The 24,056-nt window shown below is 39.9% G+C and overlaps 1 protein-coding gene across 3 annotated transcripts in view; it reads right to left on the bottom strand.

Moving 5' to 3' along the window:
• Positions 1-24,056, bottom strand: part of FNDC3B (fibronectin type III domain containing 3B) — a 352,800-nt gene that overhangs the window by 233,363 nt on the left and 95,381 nt on the right. For all 3 annotated transcript variants that reach the window (XM_043875197.1, XM_043875198.1, XM_043875199.1), the window contains exon 3: positions 17,724-17,799. In XM_043875197.1, coding sequence (XP_043731132.1) covers positions 17,724-17,799 — 76 coding nt within the window. The remainder of the gene's footprint in view (positions 1-17,723; positions 17,800-24,056) is intronic.

The following is a 24,056-nucleotide window of genomic DNA, read 5'->3' as shown; positions in this document are numbered from 1 at the left end:
TGTAAAAGGTACTCTTCTTTTATTTCAACCATTTGTGAAAATGAACACCAATAGTGCATCTAATCTAAAGGGTCACTTCATCACACCTGGTCTTCAGACAGAGATTGAGTATCCCCAGCACCTTGTTATGGGGAAGAAAAGAAAATTCTAGAGGGCTACCTACTAATCTACTGAAAACCAAACAAATATTCCAAAGTTAATTGGCTACCATAGGCTTTAAATAAATCCAAAGCATTTTGACCAAAGAAAATACCTAGTGCTCTGATAAACTACAATAAAGCTTTAAAAGCATCTCAAAAATAAAAACTACCAAGTCACATATGCTACTTGTACAGCTGAAATAAATTTAAATTAGTTATTACACAAGGGGAGTTTTTAGAGGTAGAAGATCTAGAGCCAAAAGTAATGTCTTAGCTAACACTGTAGGAAAGGCAGAAAGGGAGGAAACAGGAAGAAAAGGAGGGAGGGAAGAAGGAAAGAAGGAAGAGAGGGAAGGAATCTAGAAGGAGGGAGAAGAAGAAAAGAGACGAGGGAACATGTAAAGAAGATGAAGTATTTGCCACATATACATATTAGAAATACATGATAAGACTGTTGCACTAGACTATATTGTTTTTAATAAAAGACTGCTGCAACATCCAGCACAGAGATGAAGAACAGAAGAGCCTTGAAACGTTTTAAAACCTAAAGTGTAGATTTTACCAAAAGGTTAGAGCAGACACCAGTGGTAACACTGGCAAACTCATACATTCATATACACTGTGTGAGTGTGCGTGTGTATGCATACATGAAGAAAGAAAGAAAGTGAAGTCACTCAGTTGTGTCCGACTCTTTGCGACCCCATGGACTGTAGTCTACCAGGCTCCTCCATCTGTGGGATTCTCCAGGCAAGAATACTGGAGTGGGTTGCCATCTCCTTCTCCAAGAGATCTTCCCAACCCAGAGATCGAACCCGGGTCTCCCGCATTGCAGGCAGACACTTTACCATCTGAGCTGCCAGGGAAGCTCATATGCACACATATACACACATTAAAAAAAAAAATAACCCTTTTGGCAGAGTGCAACAGACATTTGGTGAGAAGCTAAAACTAACAAAGAGCATCACCAGATTATGACTTGTGTATAAATCCTCCAGGGCGTATTTAGAGAATATGATGTTTAAACAAATGAGTCATATCTCTACAACTGAGAAGTAGAATAGTAAGCTATTTCAATTTTTACATACACGCACACACAGAATGATGATGCAAACACAAAATTAGGACAGAACCATATCAGTTTGTCATTTTCAATAACATAATTAAATCTGGAAGAGAAACTGAAAACTAAATAAATGTATTTCATGAATTCCAAGTAATTTTTTGTTTTCTCATTTTAACATCTCAGGAAAAGGAAAGCATCTTACAGTTAATGGTAAGTCAGTTTAATTAACGGAATTTTCTCATGTAGAGATACATAAAATGCTGGTGTATCTCAAAGTCAACCACATCACAGATTCAATAAAATGATAGCAAGTAACCCTATGAAACCAATACAAAAAGGACAACCATGTGTGCTGTTTCAGAGATAAGAGACAGGGAAAGCAGCAAGGTGATCTTAGCCAGTTCATGAACAAGCACGGGCACAAGGCAGGGAGCCAAGGCACATACAGACGCTCCAGCTGAGGCAGTACACCCAGGAGGAGAAAGTGTCACTCTTTATGTTTTCATGATTCTTTCCATTCACAAATAATTTAATAACCTAAATATCAGATGGCAATAAAAATAACTGTTTTACTGAAAACACTGTTAACTACCTACTTATGACAATTCTATCTTTAAAAATATACTGGAGGGAAGTCCAGTGGTTAGGATTCGGCACTTTCACTGCTGGGGCCCGGGTTCCATCCCTGTTGGGGAACTAAGATCTGCAAGCCGAGCAGCATGACCCACCACCCCCACCCCCCCACAAAAAAAATACTGGGTACTACTAACTAAATCCAAGTCTTTGGAGGTGGAACCCAAGCACTTCTTTTAATCACGGTGATTCAACGGTGCAGCCAGGGTTGACAAGTGATATAAAGCACCTGGCAAACACTAGGTACATACATTTTTTTAACATGGCAATTATTAAAGAAAAAAATACATACTTGATAATGTTCTCTTTTTTTGGCTACCAGTCAAAATTAATTCATGATACAGTAAGAGTCCTAAATGATAGTTTAACATCTCGCTTTCAAAAAGAAAATTCTAGATAATTAAGCTCTTGAAATCTGCCCACACTTGAACCTATTAAGTTATAGTCTTCTCCTGAAATTAAGAAGATCTAAAATGGCAGAAAACTCTAGGGGAATAAAAGTGACAGAGGAAAAAGAAATTGAGAGGTAAGAAGAATTTTAGAAACGATTTGGTCCAATTCTCTTATTCTGAGGTGAGGAAAGTGAAGTGTTTGATCAAAGAAACCACACTGAATGGAAACGTTGTTAAATTTTATCAGGGCATTCTCTTCCTTTAATCAGAGGCAGAAGGTTTTGTCAGCTTTCTTCATTTAAAAGGGAAGAGAGGGCTTCCCTGGGGGCTCAGTGGTAAAGCATCCGCCTGCCAATGCAGGAGACACAGGTTCGATCTCCGATCCGGGAAGATCCGACATGCAGCAGACCAAGTAAGCACGCACTCCACACCTACTGAGCCTGTGATCTACAGCCTGTGCTCCACAACAGAAGAAACCACGGCAACAGGCAGTCCATGCTCTCCTCAACTAGAGAAAGGCCATGCAGCAATGATGACCGAGCACAGCCAAACATAAATCAATAAAGTTATTTTAAAATATTATTTAGGGGACTTCCCTGGTGGTCCAGCAGGTGGGACTCTGAGCTCCCGATGCAGGGTGCCTGGGTTCGATCCCTGGTCAGGGAACTAGATCCCACATGCTGCAACCAAGAGTCTGCATGCTGCTATTGAAGATCCTTCATGCCGCAATTAAGACCTGGCACATCCAGATAAAAAAATCAATGAATAAAATATTTGTGTGTGTGTGTTAGTCACTCAGTCGTGCCCGACTCTTTGTGACCCCATGGACAGGGTTCCTCTGTCCATAGAACTCTCTAGGTAAGAATACTGGAGTGGGTTGCCATTCTCTTCTCCAGGGATCTTCCTGATGCAGAGATCAAACCCTGGTCTCTTGCATTGCAGGCAGATTCTTATCTGAGCCACCAGGGAAGAATATATATTTAAAAAAAAATATATATATATATATATATAGTTTAAAAAAGGGAAAAGAAAAATTAGCAAGATCAACTGATTTTTACTATATGAGTTCAAGTCTAATGACCTTTGATGTGAACTTAAGTCAACTTTTTTTTAAAGTTGCACAAAAAAGTGGGACTGTTGAGAGTGTATAGTAAAGATTTGTATCAAGGAAGGGAAATAGGCTTGATATAAATTTAAAGAAGCCAGATTAGCAAGGCCATTTCACCCTTCCTGTTAAGCCATTTCCTATGTCCCTTAAGTACATTACCCAGAGCTACTTTTCAGCACTCTGGCTCAATTTCTAAAGAATCTCATTTTCTCCAAAGTCTCTTCTAGAGTTAATTACTTGCCTTCTTACTACCCTGGGTATAGCCAAGAAGTCGGTAGAATGTACCTGTTGTTCTCCAGTTCCATCTGAGATGGAGGCTGGCATTCTATTCAACTCTGAGGAATGTTAATTGCTGATACTAGCATGACAGGTGCAATGAGTAGAAAAATGATCAATGAAAATTCACAGAACAATGGCAGAACTCATCTGCAGATCATGAGAAAACTCCTCAAGAGTTGTAACTTTAATTACTAACAATTGGTCTGGAATTCAATTTGACTCTTGAAACAGATTTTTAAAACAGAGCACAACGTTCTAAATTTCTACAATGGTGCCCTGTCCACAGAAGGAAAAAAAAGGCAATATGTATAATCCTGTTTTTCACGTTACTATGGAGTCGTTCACTAACCCCAACTGCTTCTCATGGATTGCTTCTCCTCTCGTTCCTCCCATTCCAGGTCTTTACTGGTCAAGAGCCCTATCTATTTTGAATTCTGAGTCACTTCCTTTTCCCTTAGTTTTATGCTTTAAAAATCTTAACTGTTTCTTTAGAATACTTTACAGAGTGGAGCCAACTTCCATATTAGTTCCCTGACTTCTTCTTATCCTCTGCTTTGGCTTTTTCTTTTACTACCACCTAGCTGTCGGGGGTTGGGGGGTACTTGCTTATTACTTGAATAGAGTATCAGATATTGTTTATTTGTTTAGAATACCTCTCATATTTGCATAAGTTTCCCAACTCAGTGATCCCCAAATACTACATAATACTATGCATTAAACTCCAAAATAGTCCCAGAATATCTTTGGCAATTATATTTATTCTCACTATATCAGAACTGAGGCACAGAGAAGAAAAAGAATTTCTGATAAAATGGCAATTGAATAAGGAAGTATAAATGGAAAGACTATACAAACAAATCCTTTGAAAAGAGACCCTGATTCAAACCCCAGTTCATTAAAACTCTAATGGGGGGAGGGGGAAAGTTTTCAGATTAAGAAAAAATTCTATTTTTGAGCATACAACTGAAGAATTTAAGCCAATCATTCTTTTGTCTGCATTTACAAGAATTTTCTTCCTTTTGTCCATTTTATGACCAAACTTAATCCTGAGAATTTTCTCTTTTAAGGGCGACGTGGTGGTTTAGTTGCTAAGTCGTGTCCAAGTCTTCGGCACTCCATTGACTGTAGCCCTCCATCCAGGTCCCTCTGTCCAAGAGATTTCCCAAGCAAGAAAACTGGAGTGGGTGAGTAGCCATTTTCTTCTCCAGGGGATCCTCCTGACCAACGAATTGAACCAGCGTCTCCTGCACTGCAGGCATATTCTTTACCACTGGACCACCAGAGATTCCCTTTATTTAAAAGCACTTCTCTATAAATCCCCTCTTACAAGTGCCCCTCTTCCCCAAATTCTCCTACCTCAAAGTTGTTCTCAAGGCCTGGTCCCAGAATCACGAACATCGGTATCCCCAGGAACTGGCTATAAATACAAATTCTCAGGACTCACCTCACCTATCCCAGACCTAAATCAGAAACCTCGGGGGTGGTGCCAGCAGATCTGTGTTTTAACAAGCCCCAGGTGATTATAATCTATTGGTAACTGTCATCATCTGACCCTGGATGTAATACCCTGGATTCAGGTATGCTGAAGGGGGATCACGAGCCAAATACCAAGCTGTTTTCTGGGCACCTACATGATTCAAAGTATGAGGCAAGCTATGAAGGAAACAACGAGGGAAGCAACAGTTTTAGCCCAATTCTCCCAAGTCAAGTGGCACCACAGACAAAAGCAGCTTCCGCAAGCAGCAAGCTGTAAAACCGGTATTTTCCCATTTCACTTTTTCAGCTTCATCCACCCTGTACAATCTTACCTATTTTGATCAACTTTTAGTTTTAATAGTTTATAATAGGTGAGTTGTTGTGTTAACATCGAAATGAAGGTAAAATAAATCTAGTCTCTGCTGAAAGGAGTAAGTTCAAATTTGTTTGATGACCCTTTTGTACTACTTACAGGAGTTTTTAATAGCTGAAGACCAATTTTAACTAATGGGTTCAACAAAGACAACCACCACAAGGAGTTTACTTATTAAGTATATGATTACAAGATAAAAGATTTTTAAGCACTTTGCAAACTTTCTTAAAGAAAATGAACCTGATGAACTGACAGGTACGCGGCATGTGCAACGTGATGTACTTGGGAAAGCACACCACGAGAATTCCGTAAACTCTCCCGAGGGTTAGGTTAACCTGAAGTTCTCCATCTCCACTGCATATTAAATTACCTATGAAGCTTTTCAAAACTAATGCCAAGGTCTTGCCCCCAACAATACGACAATGCCCCTTGGCTTAGACAACCTGACAATTTCCTACAATTAGCCTGGAGGCCAGCTTGTACATCTTTAAGATCTTCAGGTAATTCTGATATGCAAAAGTTACAAAGCACCAATATTAATACAACCAGTTTTTAAATTCTGAGAGATTAGAGATGTTCTTTGTTGTTACTTAGTTGCTAAGTTGTGTCCAACTCTTTTGCGACCCCATGGATTGCAGCCCTCGAGGCTCCTCTGTCCCTGGGATCTCCCAGGCAAGAATACTGGAGTGGATTGCCACTTCCAGCTCCGGGGGATTTTCCTGACCAAGGGATCAAACCTGAGTCTCCTGCTTTGGCAGGTGGATTCTTTACCAGTGAGCTACCTGGTAAGGAAGCCTAGAGGTGTTCTTTACCTCAAGCATAACAACGCAAGAACTAAGTCACTCAAAATGTGAATGCTTACAACAGTGTGAAGGTCCTTAGTGCCACTGAACTGTACAGTCAAAATATGGTTAAAATAATGTTTTATATTATGTGACTTTTACCACTATAAAAAACATTTTTTTTAAGTACTCACTAAAAAAAAGCGAATGCTTGACCCATAAAATAAGAAATGTCTTGACTATTGAGACTAACCAAATTGATCTCTGGTCTTGATTTGTAACTTACAGGATAATAAGCAACACTTTTGCTACATTTTAACACTTTATGACTATTTCAGCTTATGCAGGCAAATGAAGTATAAAGGTTTTGATTATAACACCTGCAAAGATCATTCTTCCTCAATTGGAGGAGACAAGCTAGGTTCTAGCCATGCCTCAGTACTTGTTTTGTCTGCACTGCTTGTATCCTCACAAGCTAGGTTCCAGCCTCGCCTCAGCACTTGTTTTGTCTGCACTGCTGGTATCCTCACAGCAGGCACAGAGAACGGACGTGGCTGGGTCTAGCACGAGACACCCTGAACTGATGTTAAAGGATCCAATCCCGGCAAACGAAAACAATCCAGCCCCAGACAGCGGTCAAAGACATGCAACTTCAAGTAAAGAACAGGCAGAGTTTAACCTGACATCCACATGAAGTAAGTGTATGTGTGAGTATGTAAATCCACTTTCCTGAGAACTGCATAACACCACAGATAAAATTCATCTGGTTGGTCTTCTAGCAGAGAACAACATACTTTCACTCAAAAACACACCAAGAATAATGCTTGTGCTTATCTTTTCAAGTTTCCATTCCTTTCCCAAAGAGTTTCCTTCCCTCGATGTTTTGCCTCCTCTTAGCAGTTTAGACCAGAAATTATAATTTGTTAGTAATTGAAAACTTTTAAAATTAAGTGAAAATGTGGACAAACCTAAAGCCAGAAAGATACCACAAAACATGCCAATTTTGGTTCTATTACACTGCAGTATATGAAGTGTCCATAAAGATGTTACATTTAAATTATGGAATGCTTCCATTTTAACTCAGACACAAAAAGATTTGAAGAGTTTTCAACAATCAACTTTTCTCTCCAAACTACCAAAGGTGGTGGGGTGGGGGGGAAGTGGGGAGGTTTATATTCAGCCACGTAAGAAATGTGGGTATATTCAAAGAACCCCAAACCAGTAGTCATAAAGGAAAGTCGCTGATGTGGGCAGTTTGGAAGTCACTTTTCTCCATATTTAGATGGCTGGACCCAGAAAGAAGTATTAAAACACACTTCCCTTTCACCCAACTGTCTTCACATCCTGAAAAATAGTGTGCAAAATACTTTTCAAGTCACCGAAACGCTCCTCTGAGAAGCAATACTACCAGAAAAAAAGCACTTACTTTAAAATTTTTTTCTTTCTTTTATTAATCCTAATGTTTGCCCAATTATGACAGGGTACAAACTGTTTAGTCACTATTGTTTACACTGTAAGACAAACATTTTCCTAAAGGACTAGATTCCGCCTATCTTAGGGAAACATACAACATCTATTCCATAGCTCGCTCTCCTCCTTCAGTGTCTCCCTGGTCAGCAAGTCATGACTATCTCCTATAAAATTCAAATTTCTGTTCCCACTTCCACACCCACCAGCACTGCCCTCACTCGAGCTGCCTTGGCCTCCTGCGTGCCCCTCACCATCCCACCACCTCTCTCTCTCCTTCAATCACTCTGCTGATGGAGGAAGAGAAAAATCACCGTAACAACTCCACTTACTTCAGTAATCAAACTCATTTACAATTTAAAGTCCACTCTATCTATTATTCCTGGGTCTGACATGGGGTTTATTGAGAGTTTACTGCTACAGATAATGGCAATGATTTTTAACTGCATGAAAATATAAAATACTAATGAATAATCTAAATTATTTGCTAATAATATAAAAGATAAAGTTGGTCCATCTTTCACTATTAAATAGCCTTAACAATACTTTCCAGGGTGTTTCCAGCCTACTCCTCACAAAAGAAAAACATTATCAAAAGAATGAATATAATGATCATTCCCTCATGTTTTTTACAAATAAGGGAGCTAACCCATATATTGGACTTCAGAATTACTGTGTGCTTTTGGAAACAAACTTATACCTGCATTCATTATCTTAACTTGAGGAATGGAGAGTAAAAACAACCAAACTTAACTACTTAAGCATAACAACAAAAACAAAAAATTACCTCTGTGAATTAACTAAGAGACTTTCCCCATCATTTTGACATGATTTTTCAACAGTATATTAGGAAAGGATTTTCCTTTTGTTCTGGACACCTAGGAGGTGGTGGCTAGGCACTGGGATACAAAGATTACTAAGATTTGACCCCTAAACTTTAAGAATCCTTTACAGTCTTCTTTACATGAAATTTTCCATTTCAAATTATAAGTGTAAAAACAAAGGTAAAAAATACAGAAAGAATAAAGCCAGAACTAAAGACTACAAGCTGTGAAATAAAATGTGGCGGACAATCAAAGTAAGGAGAAAACTAGCTTCTTTGGAATTATCTGGCACACAACAATCCATGACTTTTAAGGAAATCCAAGCAGTGGTGCCCTCAGAAATGACATTGCAGTCATTGCTGAGCAAGCCTGCAAGACAAAAGGGCACAGAAGCTAAACTCCCATTGCATAATTTTTAAACATATTATTATGAAACATTATTATTTTGAAGCATTACAACTAAAGTGTGAAAACATCTGAAAACTCCTAACCAATGCCTCAAGTTCAGAAAAGCTTTCCTGAAATGCTTTAAACTGACAGACAAGTAACTAAAGAGTGGTTCAATGTCTAGCTGTAAAGGATACTGGGAGCCTAATAATGGTTCCTTTTTCACTGGACCCTTGCATTGCGTTAGAAACTCTTCTAAGTGCTTTCTACCCAATATGTCATTTAATCCCCACAGTAATTCTTTAAGACTGATATTATTATTCCAATTCTACAGATTAGGTGTAGATAAAGAGAAGGAACTGCTTTTATGATATACATCTAATATGCAGGGGACTTCTAAGTCAGGCAATCTTACCTCAAAACCCATAATAATCTTACCAATATGCCTTACTGCCCCTTCAGGATGGACTAAGAGCAAAATACATTAAATAAAGATTAAAGGAGTCCGGAATTTCATTGAAATGTGAACGACAAGACCTAAAGGAGGGAAGGCTTACCCATAGGAACTGCTTCACAGGCCTGTCTGAATAGGGCCTCTCAGGTACAGTGTGAGAGTTAACTGTTTATCATCCAGAAAAAGAAACAGCTGAAGCTTCAACTACAAAACTTACTTTACATGTAGAAAAAGGTGAAGCCACTGTTTTATGCACAATTCTTTATCTGAACAATATTTATACATTTCCATAAACCTTCATCTGAAATGTTGCCATCACCATCAACCCCATGAAAGCAAGCCTATTGTTAAGTTGGCAATAAAACGGAGACCAGAACTTAAGACAGATTTCCATGAGCTGGATAATCAAATCAATGCCCACAAGTGATCATGACATCAGTTTAGGACAAAAATCATCACCAAAGCTGTATACATTACTAGATGGTGATGGTGATGATGCTGGTATTTACAATGGATTATCTCACAACCTCATTGCATAGGGATTCCCACTACCTCCATTTTAAGAGAGGAAATTGGGGTTAGGAGTTGAACCATTATCTAGCAAACAATCAGGGATTCACACTACAGAGCGTTTACTCTCAGAACATAATTTTTATAACTTCTAGCAATTAAATCACTCAAGCTTTACTTGGAGAAAAAGACCAAAGAAGGTCTGAGAACATAATTTTGGGTAAAGTTTTATCCTAATTATGAATGTGTGGCGGTGGTGCAGGTGGTTTAGTCACTCACTCATGTCTGACTCTTTGCAACCCCATGGACTGTAGCCCTCCAGGCTCCTCTGTCCATGACATTTTCCAGGCAAAAATGCCTCATGGAGGAGGGCATGGCTACCCACTCCAATATTTTTGTCCCCTGCATTGGCTGATGGATTCTTTATCACTGAACCACCGAGTAAGCCCCATGAATATGTAAGAATAGCTAAAGACAATCAAGATAACTGGGCAAGGCAGAAAGCAGCAGACACAGTGGGTACATCTCAAGAGGGACTTCACACCTCCTAGGATGCAGCACAGTCTGGCACTGATGTAACCACTCTCGTGACATTACTTGGTCCCAGAACGATGACAGCTGCACTTAGCACCCCACACTCTCCTCCTACCCCCTCCAAAAACTGGGCTCTCCGCTCTAGGCACATCAGTGTTTACTGGTTCTTATCACTCTGCTGGTAATCTTCCAGTTACTCAGCAGCAAGCTATTGTCTGAACGGGGACCTATCAGGTCAGCATACAGAACTCCTGTTTGCACAACTACGTATGCCGTGTGTGAGAGAAAAGGCAAATCATCATACCCAAAATAAGGCTTCCAAGCATTTGAGAGATCAGGTGTATATCTACAATGCTAAAAGTGATTTTTCATCAACCTTTCGTCAATATTACACACATACAGGTAAAAGACCAATTTGTCCCAAAGCTTAAGTTATAAAATGAGCTGGCAAGTTGGTGGAGTAATTCAGATTTTCCTAGAAACTCAAAGATTCTCCAACCTAGAGCCTCACTGGAAGACTATGTACTAATAACTCTCACCAAATATAGCTTTGGATCAGTCAAAAAGATGGGCAGTACAGAAGGGCTAGCCTGGGCTAAAGATTTGGTATTTTCAATTCTACAAGATTTTTCAGGTGAGACCTTAACTGTTCACAGTAAGATTTCAGGTTAGTGATCTCTCACAAATCCCCAGATGCAAAACAAATTGACTTTAAAAGTGGTTTCCTGTGCTCTAAAAAAGCTCTCAAAATCCAAAAATTGTAACAGAAAAAAAAAAAAAAAAACCTTTTCCCCATATAATGCATACTCTCCATAAATAATTAAATACAATCAAATAAAAATCAAATACATATTCAATGTAATGAAAGTTTGCAAAGACTCTCAAAGATTTAAAGGCAGTCATATGCAGTAATTTCACTTTCAAACCACCCAAATAGTTTTGATGAAAAACTTGTTTGCAAATTTAAATCAGGACAAGGGTGCAATCAATCTCAGAAGACCGACTTCATTTGCAGCAGGTCCCCTTCCTTGGTTTTAAGTCAGTAAAGCAGGAATACCTCATTTTCAGGCAGGCTGATTTAAAGGCACAGACCATATAGATTTGCTCGTGAAATGACAGTCTACCTCAGCTTGTAAGCCCTCCCAGTGACATCACTCATGTCATTTCTCAATTAACAAAGCAGGAGACAACGAGAATTCCCTAGGACGTGTCTTAAAATTCTTAGAAAGAATGTCAGGTTGGTGTTTTAAGGTGCCAAACAAGTCTAATAAATGCACTTAAAGTACCAAGTGAGAAAAAAAAAAAATAACTCGAAGGTCCCTGTGGCAGTCTGGATTCTGAATATGGCAGGGTGAGGGGGTGGGAGGGAGACAAACAAGAGATTCAGAAATGTGGAACGGCTCTCAATGGTGTCATTCACAGAGCCTGTGAGCAGAGTGTGCTGTTCATCAATGATACGGTTCCCACACTCGGTGGGGCAGGCGGAGTCAGACACAGCCGAAGAAGGCTGAGGGAGGGGAAAACAGGCGGGGGCAAAAGTTTCCACTCTAATAGCATCCAAACTACAGCCATCTCAGAGAAGGGTTTTCCTGGAGCTTCCCTCCTGCCATTTCAAGATCTCTACCCACTTAACACAGATTGGCTGAGTAATAATCATCTTTGTAAAGATGTCTGGATTATTCTGGACAAAGAACACTAGCAATCAAATATATTTAAATATTATTCTTCATTAGAATAATGGTGATCCCAAGCATTTCACTTTTATCTTGTTTTTGCTGTTATCACCATAACATTCATTTGTTTTCTTCAGGTTGACAGTTTGAAATATAACAGTCTTGACAGCATACTAACACATATATATGGAATTTAGAAAGATGGTAACGATAACCCTATATGCAAAACAGAAAAAGAGACACAGAAGTACAGAACAGACTTTTGAACTCTGTGGGAGAAGGTGAGGGTGGGATGTTTCGAAAGAACAGCATGTATATTATCTATGGTGAAACAGATCACCAGCCCAGGTGGGATGCATGAGACAAGTGCTCGGGCCTGGTGCACTGGGAAGACCCAGAGGAATCGGGTGGAGAGGGAGGTTGGAGGGGGGATCGGGATGGGGAATACGTGTAACTCTATGGCTGATTCATATCAATGTATGACAAAACCCACTGAAAAAAAAAAAAACAAAACAGTCTTGAAAGACAAAAATTACAGGATTAATACAGGTCAATATGAAAGTTCTTCAGACTTACAAATTTTTAAAGGAAACTGATTGGCTTTAATTAAAATGTGATTTGAAAGTTCTTCTACAGAGATTTTAAAACCCACTAAAATCACGTAACTAAACATCTTTAAGTTCCCAGCACAAAAGTAAAAGTTAAAAGAAATATCACATCTGATGTAATGCCAGAGCTAGTCAAGGGTCTAAAGTCAGGAATTATTGCCAGGCTGTGTGGCTGGGGTGGGTTAGGGTGGAGGATACATTGTTTCCTGTCACAGCTGAATTCACAGTCCAATTCAAGGGCTAAGGAAAGGTTTACACATACCACCAGACGGTTACATGCAGGCTACCTCTACCTGCTCCTCCAGGAACGCAGAGAAGGGTCAGAATGGACTGAAATGGGGGGGGCGGGGAGGGCCCTGCTGAAGGAGACAGACCTAAAGCCTAAAGGAAATATGGTGTTTGTTTTGGCTGAAGGGTTTTACAGGGAGCAGAGAAATGGCCCAGAAAAAAAAAAAAAAAAAAAAGATGGCATGTGTGGACAGGAAGGAAGGCTGCCCTGCCAGCACCTCAGCCCAGACAAGGATATGAAAATAATGGGAGAGACCTGCGGCTGCCCTCTATTAACGTCTGAATTTAAGCAAAGGAAAGAATTCATATTGATTGCTAAGACTCTTTTTTCCCCCCCCAACAATTAGCTCTTTATACACTTTCATCTGGCCTAGGAAAGAAAAATCTTTTGTCTAGGATGCCATAGGTAAAGTGCTGCCTCCCAGTGAGAATGAACTATGACCTTTTGTGGCCCCTTCAAGACCCATGATTCATGTTTCATGGAAAATATTGAGAAATATTCCATTAGAAATGAATCTGCTTTCACAGCATATTGTATGTTTCCTGTGTTTTTCTTCCTTCATTATCACCAAGGACATTCCCATGAAAACAAAAACAAAAATCTCGTTTTTCCCCAGAGTAACAATATTCTTTACTTTGCTTTGCTCTGAATTGCGAGAATGCCTTTTCATGACATCACAATAAGCTTCTGGGGATTTTCTAGTGATGTCATAAATATCCAACAGAGAAAACCATTACGCTAATAAATACAACTACAAGCAAAGGCGGTTGACCTCATATGGTGTAATTTCAAAGTTTCCAGGGAGGCCTGCAACCAGCTCCTCTCCCTACTCCTAAGTCACAAGTCCCCACACCCCCCACCACCAGCAATCCTTAACCTGCTGGCTAGTGTTGAAATAGCAAAGCTACAAAGCTGACAGTTTCAACCATGGCGTAAGCAATGGGTATGACTTGAATTTCCAGGAAGGCCACCACCACCAACTGTCGCTCCATCCCTGCCAAAAAAAACCACCTCTCCATCTGCTGGCTGGTGTTGAAACAGCATAACTAGAGTTTCATTCTCTTAACTTTAATCTTTGGTAAAATGCAAACACTTCTTTCAGAAGTTTCCATTACAGTATGACTCAATTTCTGATCCTTTCCTAATCAGTCCTCTACCATTCTACCTCTCTCCTTCCAGCACCTTAAGTGGAAGCCCCATTTAGAAGTTCAGCCCACCCCAACTCTGGGCCCAATCCTGACTTTGGACAGAAATAATGTAAGGATTTATAAAGCAGTACTCCCTATATCAAACTATCCTACTCTTACTTCTGTTAATAGGGTTCCTGTCTTACTCCAAAGACCCAGCCTCCACCACCCATTTTTGCTCTGCAAACCACCTCCATCTTATCCTGGGGACCTCAGTACTCATTGAGCATCCTTCCCAGAATCCTGCTACTCCAAGAATCAGAAGCTGTCTTGTTTTTGTCATGTGCTCAAGAAAATAGAGTCGATCTCAGTTCATGATGCCCTGATGTAAAGCCACAGAGCAAGGCAATCAAGAGCTCTGGTCCTGGGGCTTTCCTGGTGGCTCAGTGGCAAAGAATCTGCCTGCCAATGCAGAAGACATGGGTTCAATCCCTGATCCAGGAAGATCCTACATGCAGCTGAGCAACTAAGCCTGTGTGCCCTAACTATTGAGCCTGCGCTCTAAACCCTGGGAGCCAAAACTACTGAGTCCAGCTGCTGCAACGACCAAAGCGTGTGCACCTTGGAGCCTGTGCTGCAACAGGAGAAGCCACTGCAATGAGAAGCCCACACACCACAACTCGAGAGGCACCCCCGCTCACCACAACGAGAGAGGCGCCCCCGCTCACCACAACTAGAGAGGCGCCCCTGCTCACCACAACTAGAGAAAACCCTGCGAAGCCCCAAAGACCCAGCACAGCCAAAAAGAAATAAAATGACCTGAAAAACAAGGGCCCTGCTCTTTCTCCCTGTGTGACTGTAGCTGTGTGTTAACCTCTACAGGTCTCAGCTTCATATGTATCTGTCATACCCATTCAATGAGAGAATACATAAGCCTAAAAGTTGAAAAAACATATATATGAGCAATGATAAGGATGTTAATCACAAAGAATTTATAAATATATTGCCTAGTCCCACATTCTATATTGATATGTTCTACCCATCTGGAGTGAGCATTCACTCACTCACACTGGAGCGCAAACGAAGGGGTCAGTGAGGATACCGGCCTGAGTGCCTGCCTGTTACGCATGAATGGCCAACAATGGGCCTGGACTAGGGTTCCTTCCAGTTCCTGCATTGATCCTGTGTCCCAGTGCCTCCCAAGCCCTAGCAAACCACTTGGGGTTCCAGGTCCTTGTCCCTTTCATCCTGTCCTGTGTCATTTCAATTAGCTGGCCCAGGTACCAATATGTCCCAAATAAAGATAATCACAGTACCTGGGTGTTCAGAAGAGAATAAACACTGGGAAGACTCAGAGGAAGCCAAAGATAAATGGCTCCACAATTCTTCTTTAGTCAACGGCATTTTTTTAAAATCACTGAAAGGGGTGTTAGTGTCACTTATCTCCAAGTAGCATCATGAATAAATACAAAGCTCCCATTGTAGACAGAGCAATATACTTGCAAAATACCCTCAGAGTATACCAGTTACGAACATGCACTCAAAAAAAGTGAGGAAGAAGCTAACTAGATGAATACACATACACACACACACACACACACACCCTCCTCAGACACCAAAAGTAAAAGCAGGTGGCGTGAAAAAGTGGATTTTATACAAGTTGATCCACTCAGCAATTTGCTTCTTATAGATTCTATTACAGCTGCAGAGGGACACAGTCTTCCAGCCAGTACGTTGGGTTCCAACCTTACTGTGACCAGCTCAACTATTCTCTTACTGAACTGGAAACATCAGCTTCATTCTATGTAGGTAAAATAACTTTTCATGTAGTTTTTTTCTAGTGTGTTCTTTTTTTAAAGATACAGAGTAAATTTTGAGGTTTTATTAGTTGATAATATGTTACAGTAATACAAGTAGGTGGAAGATTCTCTATCCTATACTACTTTAAAATATTTTCTCTCTTTTATCTGAAGTTCCTTTGTATGAATCATCACCAAAGACTAGATTTGGTTTTTAAATGGTTTAGAACACCAAAGATCAATTTCAGGGACACAACGATCAGCGAAATGCCATCAGAAAAAATACCATTCATGAACGGCTAAATCGTTTCAGATTAATTGGAATTGAAATGAGTTTTAATTTTTTTCCTAAATTTTTGTTATAGTTTAAAAAAACAAGTAGTGAAGCTACACAGCAGCATACTCTATTATGCAGGATAGAAAAAAATTAAGTTTTTCCATGTAGTTCACTATGGAAAACTAAAACTAAAGGGCATTTCCCTTCATTTTCTTTATATATTGGTGAGCAAGCCTAGGTATTAAAAATAAGACCTTTGGGCAGATTTCAGTCTAACTAACAACCTAGTATTGCACTCAATTACAGGCCAATTTACCATTTGCCCCATAATCCCAATCACTGCCAAAAAGCTATCACCAGAGTGCCCTCCAACACTTCCTACAGTAGAACCTCATATGGATCAGAGTATCTATGTCTCTCTCTTTTTCCAAAGTGAATGACAGAGAAGAGGCCCCAGTATTACACAAACTAGATATTAACAGAAATGGCCTAGGAGCAGTCCTTAAAGAACTGCATTCAAGGAGCTTCACTATACCTGGAGTTTACTTAGATAACAAGATTCTGGAGAGCTGATGCATTAATGGAATAAGACTTTTGGAGATCTTAGGAGGGGGTATCTTGCACACAGGAGAGACGTGAATTTCTGAGGGCAGAGGGTGCACTGTGGTGGGCAGCCTTGTAAAAGGGCCCCCAGTGATCCCTGCCTGCTAGTATTCACGTTCTGTGTAATCACTGCTCTCGAGTGGGTTAGACAGAGTACTCCCTCTTGCCCTGTAGTTGCTGCTCCGATGAAGTCAGCGGCCATAATGTAAGCACCTCCATGGAGAGGCCACTTAGCAAGGAACAAACGGAAGCTGCCTGCCACTGGCCCACAAAAAAACCCTAAACCCTGCCAACAACCACTTAGGCGAGCCAGGAAACAGACCGACACTCAGACATGCCTCATGGTGACTGCAGCACTAGCCCACACTTGGATCTTAGTGTTTCCAGAGGCCCAAAGCCACAGGACACAACTGAACTGTACCTACACTCCTGACCCACAGAAACCAGACAACCAATGCTGTATATAGCTACCAAATGTGAGTAACCTGTTACTCAGTAATAAACAACTAAGAGATATTTACCTCTAAAAGCATCATTTGGGTAGCGTCACAGTATGTATTTGAAACTTTCATCTAACTTGAAAAAGTACGTGCTATTCTCTACTGGAATTTTAAGGTCTCTTTAAAATCTCTGGATTTTTCAGGGGATCAAATTCCATAATACATGAAGACAATGCAAGCTTTCCCAAGTTGATTTAGTTCACTTAAAAGTCAACAGAATACTCAAGATATTTGACTGTGTCACTTATATATCACAGGCCCACTCAGCATTAAGGAGCCTCTAATAAAAGCAAAAAAAAAAAAAAAAATCCAAGATAAATTTTACTTCTAGAAAATCACATGCAGACTCAGAGATAAACTTTACTTCCATAAAATAATAAAGGAAATTTTTTTTTATTAGAAAGCTTACAAAAAAACTTCCTTACCTTGAATGCACTGCAGTGTTCCATCCTCCGCTCTTATTGTGAAAGTCTCACCTGGATTAACTTGAACGAGAATAACCTGCCAAAATAACACATTAATTTCAATTTTTTTAAATTTATTCTTATCTATTTATTTGGCTGTGCTGGATCTTAGTTGTGGCATGCAGGATCTTCAGTTGTGACATGTGGGATCCAGTTCCCTGACCAGGGATCGAATGCAGGCCCCCTACATTGGGAACACTGAGTCTGAACCACTGGACCACCAGGGAAATCCCTAAATTTTCAACTTAATACAAGAACATCTGGGGATTTCTCCTCAACAGTTTCATTACATAAATTTATGTACTAGACAAGAAATATGTGGCAGAGAATCTTGTATAAACATAAAACTTAGGAGATGTCTTAGATCTGGTTCAAATTTGATGGGGAATAAGTACATGCATTTGTATTTAGCTAAGTGAATTCTCCTGTGTTATAACAATGGAAAGCAATTTATAAGAAAAAGGTTTTGGGAGAAAAAAAGTATCTGTGTATAGGACCTGGAAATAGTAATGAACAGTATAAGTAGGACCCATCAAACACACAAATCTTTAAATCTATTACCTAAATGTTTGTTTTAGTTATGTAACATAGATATTTTGTTATCAGAAGACAACTTCCAAAAGACTAAACCATGCATGCCATGGCAAAATACGTTCTTTCAAGAATCACAGAATTTTAGTTTTAATCTCATTCAGTTTCTTTAGATAACAAAAGGGGAAAAATAATTAATCTATTATCTAAATATAAATGAAAGGACATAATCCAAGTTTTAAAAACTGTTGTTAAAAATCATCAGGTGCAAGATTAACACTATTAAAGTAATGACGATGTATTTCTAGCAAGTGGAAGGATGTCAATGTCACATTCATATTAAAGTTCTTGGAGCAAGCCTGGTTCCTCCCTGCCTCAAAACCATCAAGCACACTGTTCCCTCTGCCTGCAATGCTCTTCCCCGCACTCCTCCATCTCTACCCTCTGCCCACCTTACCCATTCCTCCACCAGCCACCACCCACTTATCCTTGCCAGATTAAGGACTGGCATTTGACTCTCAGGACAGGACAGGTCTGGCACTATGGAGTCTCAAAAAACAAACAAAATGAAACTCAGCTCCTTCCTAAAATCGATAATTGCAATTCATTGTTGTTGTTGTTCAGTCACTAGGTCATGTCTGACTCTGCAACCCTATGGACTGTGGCACACCAGGCTTCCCTCTCCGTCACCATCTGCTGGAGTTTGCTCAAACTCATGTCCACTGAGTCAGTGATGCCTCCAACCATCTCATCCTCTGAACCCCTTCTCCTCCCAGCTGCCTTCAATCTTTCCCAGCATCAGGGTCTTTTCCAATGAGTCAGTTCTTTGCATCAGGTGACCAAAGAATTAGAGCTTCAGTATCAGTCTTTCCAATGACTATTCAGGATTGATTTCCTTTAGGATTGACTGGTTTGATCTCCTTGCTGTCCAAGGGACTCTCAAGAGTCTTTTCCAGCAGCACAGTTCAAAAGCATCAATTCTTTGGAACTCAGCCTTCTTTATGATCCAACTCTCACATCCATACATGACTACTGGAAAAACCATAGCTTTGACTAGACAGATCTTTGTTGGCAAAGTAATGTCTCTGCTTTTTAATATGCTGTCTAGGTTGGTCATAGCTGTTCCTCCAAGGAGCAATCATCTTTTAATTTCATGACTGCAGTCACCATCCACAGTGATTTTGGAGCCCAAGAAAATAAAATCTGTCATTGTTTCCACTTTTTCCCCAACTATTTGCCATGAAGTGATGGGACCAAGGATGCCATGATCTTCGTTTTTTGAATGTTGAGTCTTAAGCCAGCTTTTTCACTCTCCTCTTTTACCTTTGTCAAAAGGTTCTTTAGTTCCTCTTCACTTTCTGCCATTAGGGTGATAGAGGAATTATTTTTGTGTCTGTCTTTCCTTATAGAGCCTTAATCCAGGTTCGATAAAGGCAAAATCTGACACAGAATAATTGCTTGAGAAATATTTTTACTGAATGAATGGAAGTTATAAAACTTATGGAAAACCACTGCAGCCATTACTTTGAGAAATTAAGCTTTCATAATATGCAATGTTAAAAGTCAACTTTATTTACTATGGTGGTGGTTTAGTGGCTCGGTCGTGTCCGACTCTTTGCATCTCTATAGACTGTAGCCTGCCGGGCTCCTCTGTCCATGGGGATTCTCCAGGCAAGATATGGGAGTGGGTTGCCACTTCCTTCTCCAGGGGTTCTTCCTGACCCAGGGATAGAACCCATGTCTTCGCCTTGGCAGGCGGATTCTTTACCACTCAGCCACCTGGGAAGCCCATATGGACCATAATTTATGTATTTTTTAAAACTACTTATTAAGATCAAAACCATTTTATCTTTAAAAGCTAAATCTTTAAAGTCTATGTATTTTGCTTATACTAAAAATTCCAGGAAACATTGTTGGGATATTAAAACATTTTTAATCTGGAAATACATTAACTAGAAAAAACAAGACCATTCAAGGAAAAGCAGTACAAGTTTCATCCCTGGTGCTTCTTGTTATCTTGAATTATAATAGTTATTTCAAGGCAATTTATTTTTCCTGTACAGTAACTGTGTCAATAATTTTTCAGTCTTAAGCATTCAAATCCTCACCAATGTAAACACACTGTGCCATTTTAAGAACGCAAAAGGAAATCCCTCCCGATCTCTATGGAGTGATTAAGACATTCTCATTGCTTTCTTGAAACTGAATTTTTAAAGTCCTTCCTAACATGAAAATATTTTTGACTTAACTTTATTTCTATGTACACATAGAATATAACTTGACTACAGGGGAATAAAACAGTCCAAGAAAGAAAATTATCAATCTTTTTTAAAAAATTCTTAAACCAATTCTAACATCACTGTAGCAGAGCAGAAGGCATCTGCTTTGCATTTACGCCTTTAGGGATAGATCTATAAGATATGCCTGTCAAATTATTTAGTCAGGGGAAAAAAAAAAATCAGTGGACACTAAGACTATGACCCAGATATTCTTTGACAATCTTAAATGCATATACTCTCTTCCACTACACTCCTAACTGTCAGACAATGTGTCCTAAATGCAAGTTCTAAAAGTACAATTCACCAGTATTATGGGAAGTCCCAGGCAAGAAAAGGAATATCTGAATTGGAGCATGTTCCAGGTTCTATCACAAAATCTGCTTATCACATTGCATGAAAAGTGTCTGCAACAGTTTCTCTGTGGCCCCCAACACCAGGCCACATCTCATGGAATGGCTTGGAGGCAGCCAGCCTCCAAAAGCCATTTATGCCTTCCCCTCGCTGCTCCCGGGAGGCCCATTCCCGACCCCCACCCCATCTCTTCAGGGAGAAAGAGGATAGGTAAAGGGCTTGCACATATCCTATTAAAATATCTCTCTTCAAATGTTTAGTTTCTGTAATTTTCCCTGCTGCTGTGTTTCTATGGCAACCAGATTATAATCTACCAAGTTACCTCAGAAACCAGGCAAATCTCCTGTGTCCCAATATCAATTTTTCTTAGCAAGAGTGAAAGTCATTATTTGAGCAAAGCATATTCATCTTGGCACCGAGATATTTTAAAAGAAAGCATTTTATTGTACTGAAGCGGATTGACCACCGTGCTGTTTTTGCTGTCAATAAAGGAGATATAAAAATAAACTTTTGACACACATCAGCCCAATGATCTGTCCCTAACCAGAGATATGAATGAGATGGCGGCAGCAGGCCTTGCATCGCGTGGCCCTGAGGAGCGTGAGTCACACCGGCAGGATCCCTGCACTTAACCTTTTGTATTGAACAAGTCACTCCGTCTGTCTGTCTGTCTCTCTCTCTCTCTCTCCCTCTCTCAATTTGTCTCTCCCCATCCCCCCCACCCTCCTTTCCTCCCTCCTCCTTTCTTTCTTTAGCCACAAAGCAGACATTACAGTTACAAGTTCTCTTAAATACAGAATGTAAAACATAACATCACTGTCCAAACCTCATCATTTTTTGCCCACTTAGTAAGCATTTCCTGCTTTTCCAAATTCAGCACTAAAACAAGTCATGCTGTATTCTGTCTCTTGTCAGAGAAGGGAAAAAAAAAAAAGATTTTTTTTTTTTTAACCACTGATAGATTTTTTTCCCCCCAGAGATGTTAACATAGAGCCATGTTAATCAAAGACATATTTCAGGCTACTATTGTTTTGTCAGATCTGTTTCAAATCTGTTAGTGCTACAGGAACCGAGCAGCCCAAAATAACCAAAGGCAGTTCATTAAGGTTTACTGAAAAATAAGTGACCATTCTTCCAAAGTCTAAAGAAACAATACAAGAGGTAGAATTAACATAACTAAGCAAAAGGCTAAACACAGCATACTGGGAAAGCTTCACCCAACAAGACAACTGAAGCAGGTATAACATCTTTCTTTAAAGGTATAAATCTAAATAGAACTCTGTTTCTGACTCACCAGAAGAGCAAAAGGAAGGCTATTTTTGCATTTTAAACTTTGGATGGCTGATTAACCAGAAGACTGTTAGCATCTAAGACTTCTCTTGGAGGCAAATTCCTAATTTTTGCCTCAAATAAAATACTACCAGGCACCCAACTAAATCATCACTGCCACGTATGTGCTCATCACAAAAGCTCCTGCTCAGACAGCAGTACTGACTGACCAAAGATGAAATGTTACATTTGCAGTATTTTCAAGAGTTAAATTCCATACCTAGTCAAGATATAAACAGTGCTAGGAAATCTCGTTTCACTTTCAGAGCTTTTCCCATTTGCCACATTCTGTGAAGCTTGTCCTACGCTTAGCTGTTTCATGTATGCATGAACATTCTCGTTTAGAGCAGTTAGGAATATCCAACAGACATCTTAAGAGAGAAAGGAGTATTACAACCTAAAAGCTGCAGATGAGTTCCAGGTAAGGACAGATTCTATCCAGGAAGATCTAACAACTTAAAAAGTGACCTCTGACTCCATGAAAGGAATAGTAGCACCTTCCTTCTGAACACACACACACACACACTTCAGATTCCCAAACTCCAGAAAAATCCTGGCAAGCTTCACCGAGGCTCTTTCACTCCACCCAAAGCCTCCATCATGACACACCGCTGAGACTCTGGTCTCTGTGTCAAGACCGCAGCTGGCCTCCAGCAAATCTGAATAGTAGCATCATTTGATTTTTGAGTTCTGTCTCTTTTAAGAAAAGGGAGATGATGAGCTACAAATGACTGACAATCACCTTTGTGGTAATAACATACACAAAGAAAATGTCCCAGGATTTAAAACATGAGCAGTTAAACTGGAAGGTCCTAGAAGATAATAGCAAAGTATTGACTGACTCACCTGCTCGCATGTCCAACCTGAAGCCTGAATCCAAAGCTGCCAGGAAAAGAACATATAAGACCAGGGAGCCTCCAAGGATACTTACACACTAGATCAAGGCAAAAGGACATCCAGACTTAAAGATGGGGAAACTGAGGCTTAGAGAGGATAAGTAACTTGTCCAAAGTCACAGAACTACAAAATGACAATCAGCACTGGAACCCAGCCCTGCCTGACCAAAACGCATGCTTTTCTCTTCTCCCACTTAGCATCTCCTCCTCCTCCCCAACAGGTGTGGGTTTCAGAGCCAGTTCTCTAGAGAGATGCTCCAATAAATGGCTACAAGGAGAGAATGCATTTAACTGGATCAAAAGCATGTCCCCAACGACAGAGGACAAGTTCTCTTCTAGAAAATCTGTGCTCACTCCCTGAGGCAAAGCCTGTTACTCGCAACATGGCAGTTGGGTGGTACGGAATCCATCCCTTAATTAACAACAAACAGTTGCCTTTAAACTGGGCAAGATTTATTCTCATAAAGTCATTGTCAAGTCCTTGAATTCCCTTAGAAACCTAGGACAAACCAATAAGCTAACCATTTGATTATTGCTATCATTAGGTGCCATTTCTCATGACCTAATAGGCATAAGAAAAATTAAAGATTACTCCTGAAAAAGACTGGGTCTTAAGCTTCTATACTTCTCAAAAGTCACCTGTCATTAACAAAAAAGACAGGGATGGAAGAATAGGTAACCAAGGAAAAAGAAGTTAGATGAACCAAGGAGAACATTTTAATGCACTGAAATCACACCAATGTCTGCTGAAAATATATACACTTGACCTTGAACCCTCTGCACAGTGAAAAAAATCTGCATATAACTTTACCGTTGACCCTCCACAACCTCTGAGTCAACCAACTGCAGATGGTGTAGTACTGTGCTATGTATTTAGGGAGGAAATAAGCATAATATTTTACAATATT

This window comes from Cervus elaphus, chromosome 19 (genome assembly GCF_910594005.1).
Source record: "Cervus elaphus chromosome 19, mCerEla1.1, whole genome shotgun sequence".
Lineage (NCBI taxonomy): Eukaryota > Metazoa > Chordata > Mammalia > Artiodactyla > Cervidae > Cervus > Cervus elaphus.
The sequence above is the reverse complement of the archived record's forward strand: the minus strand, read 5'-3'. Positions and strand labels throughout refer to the sequence as shown.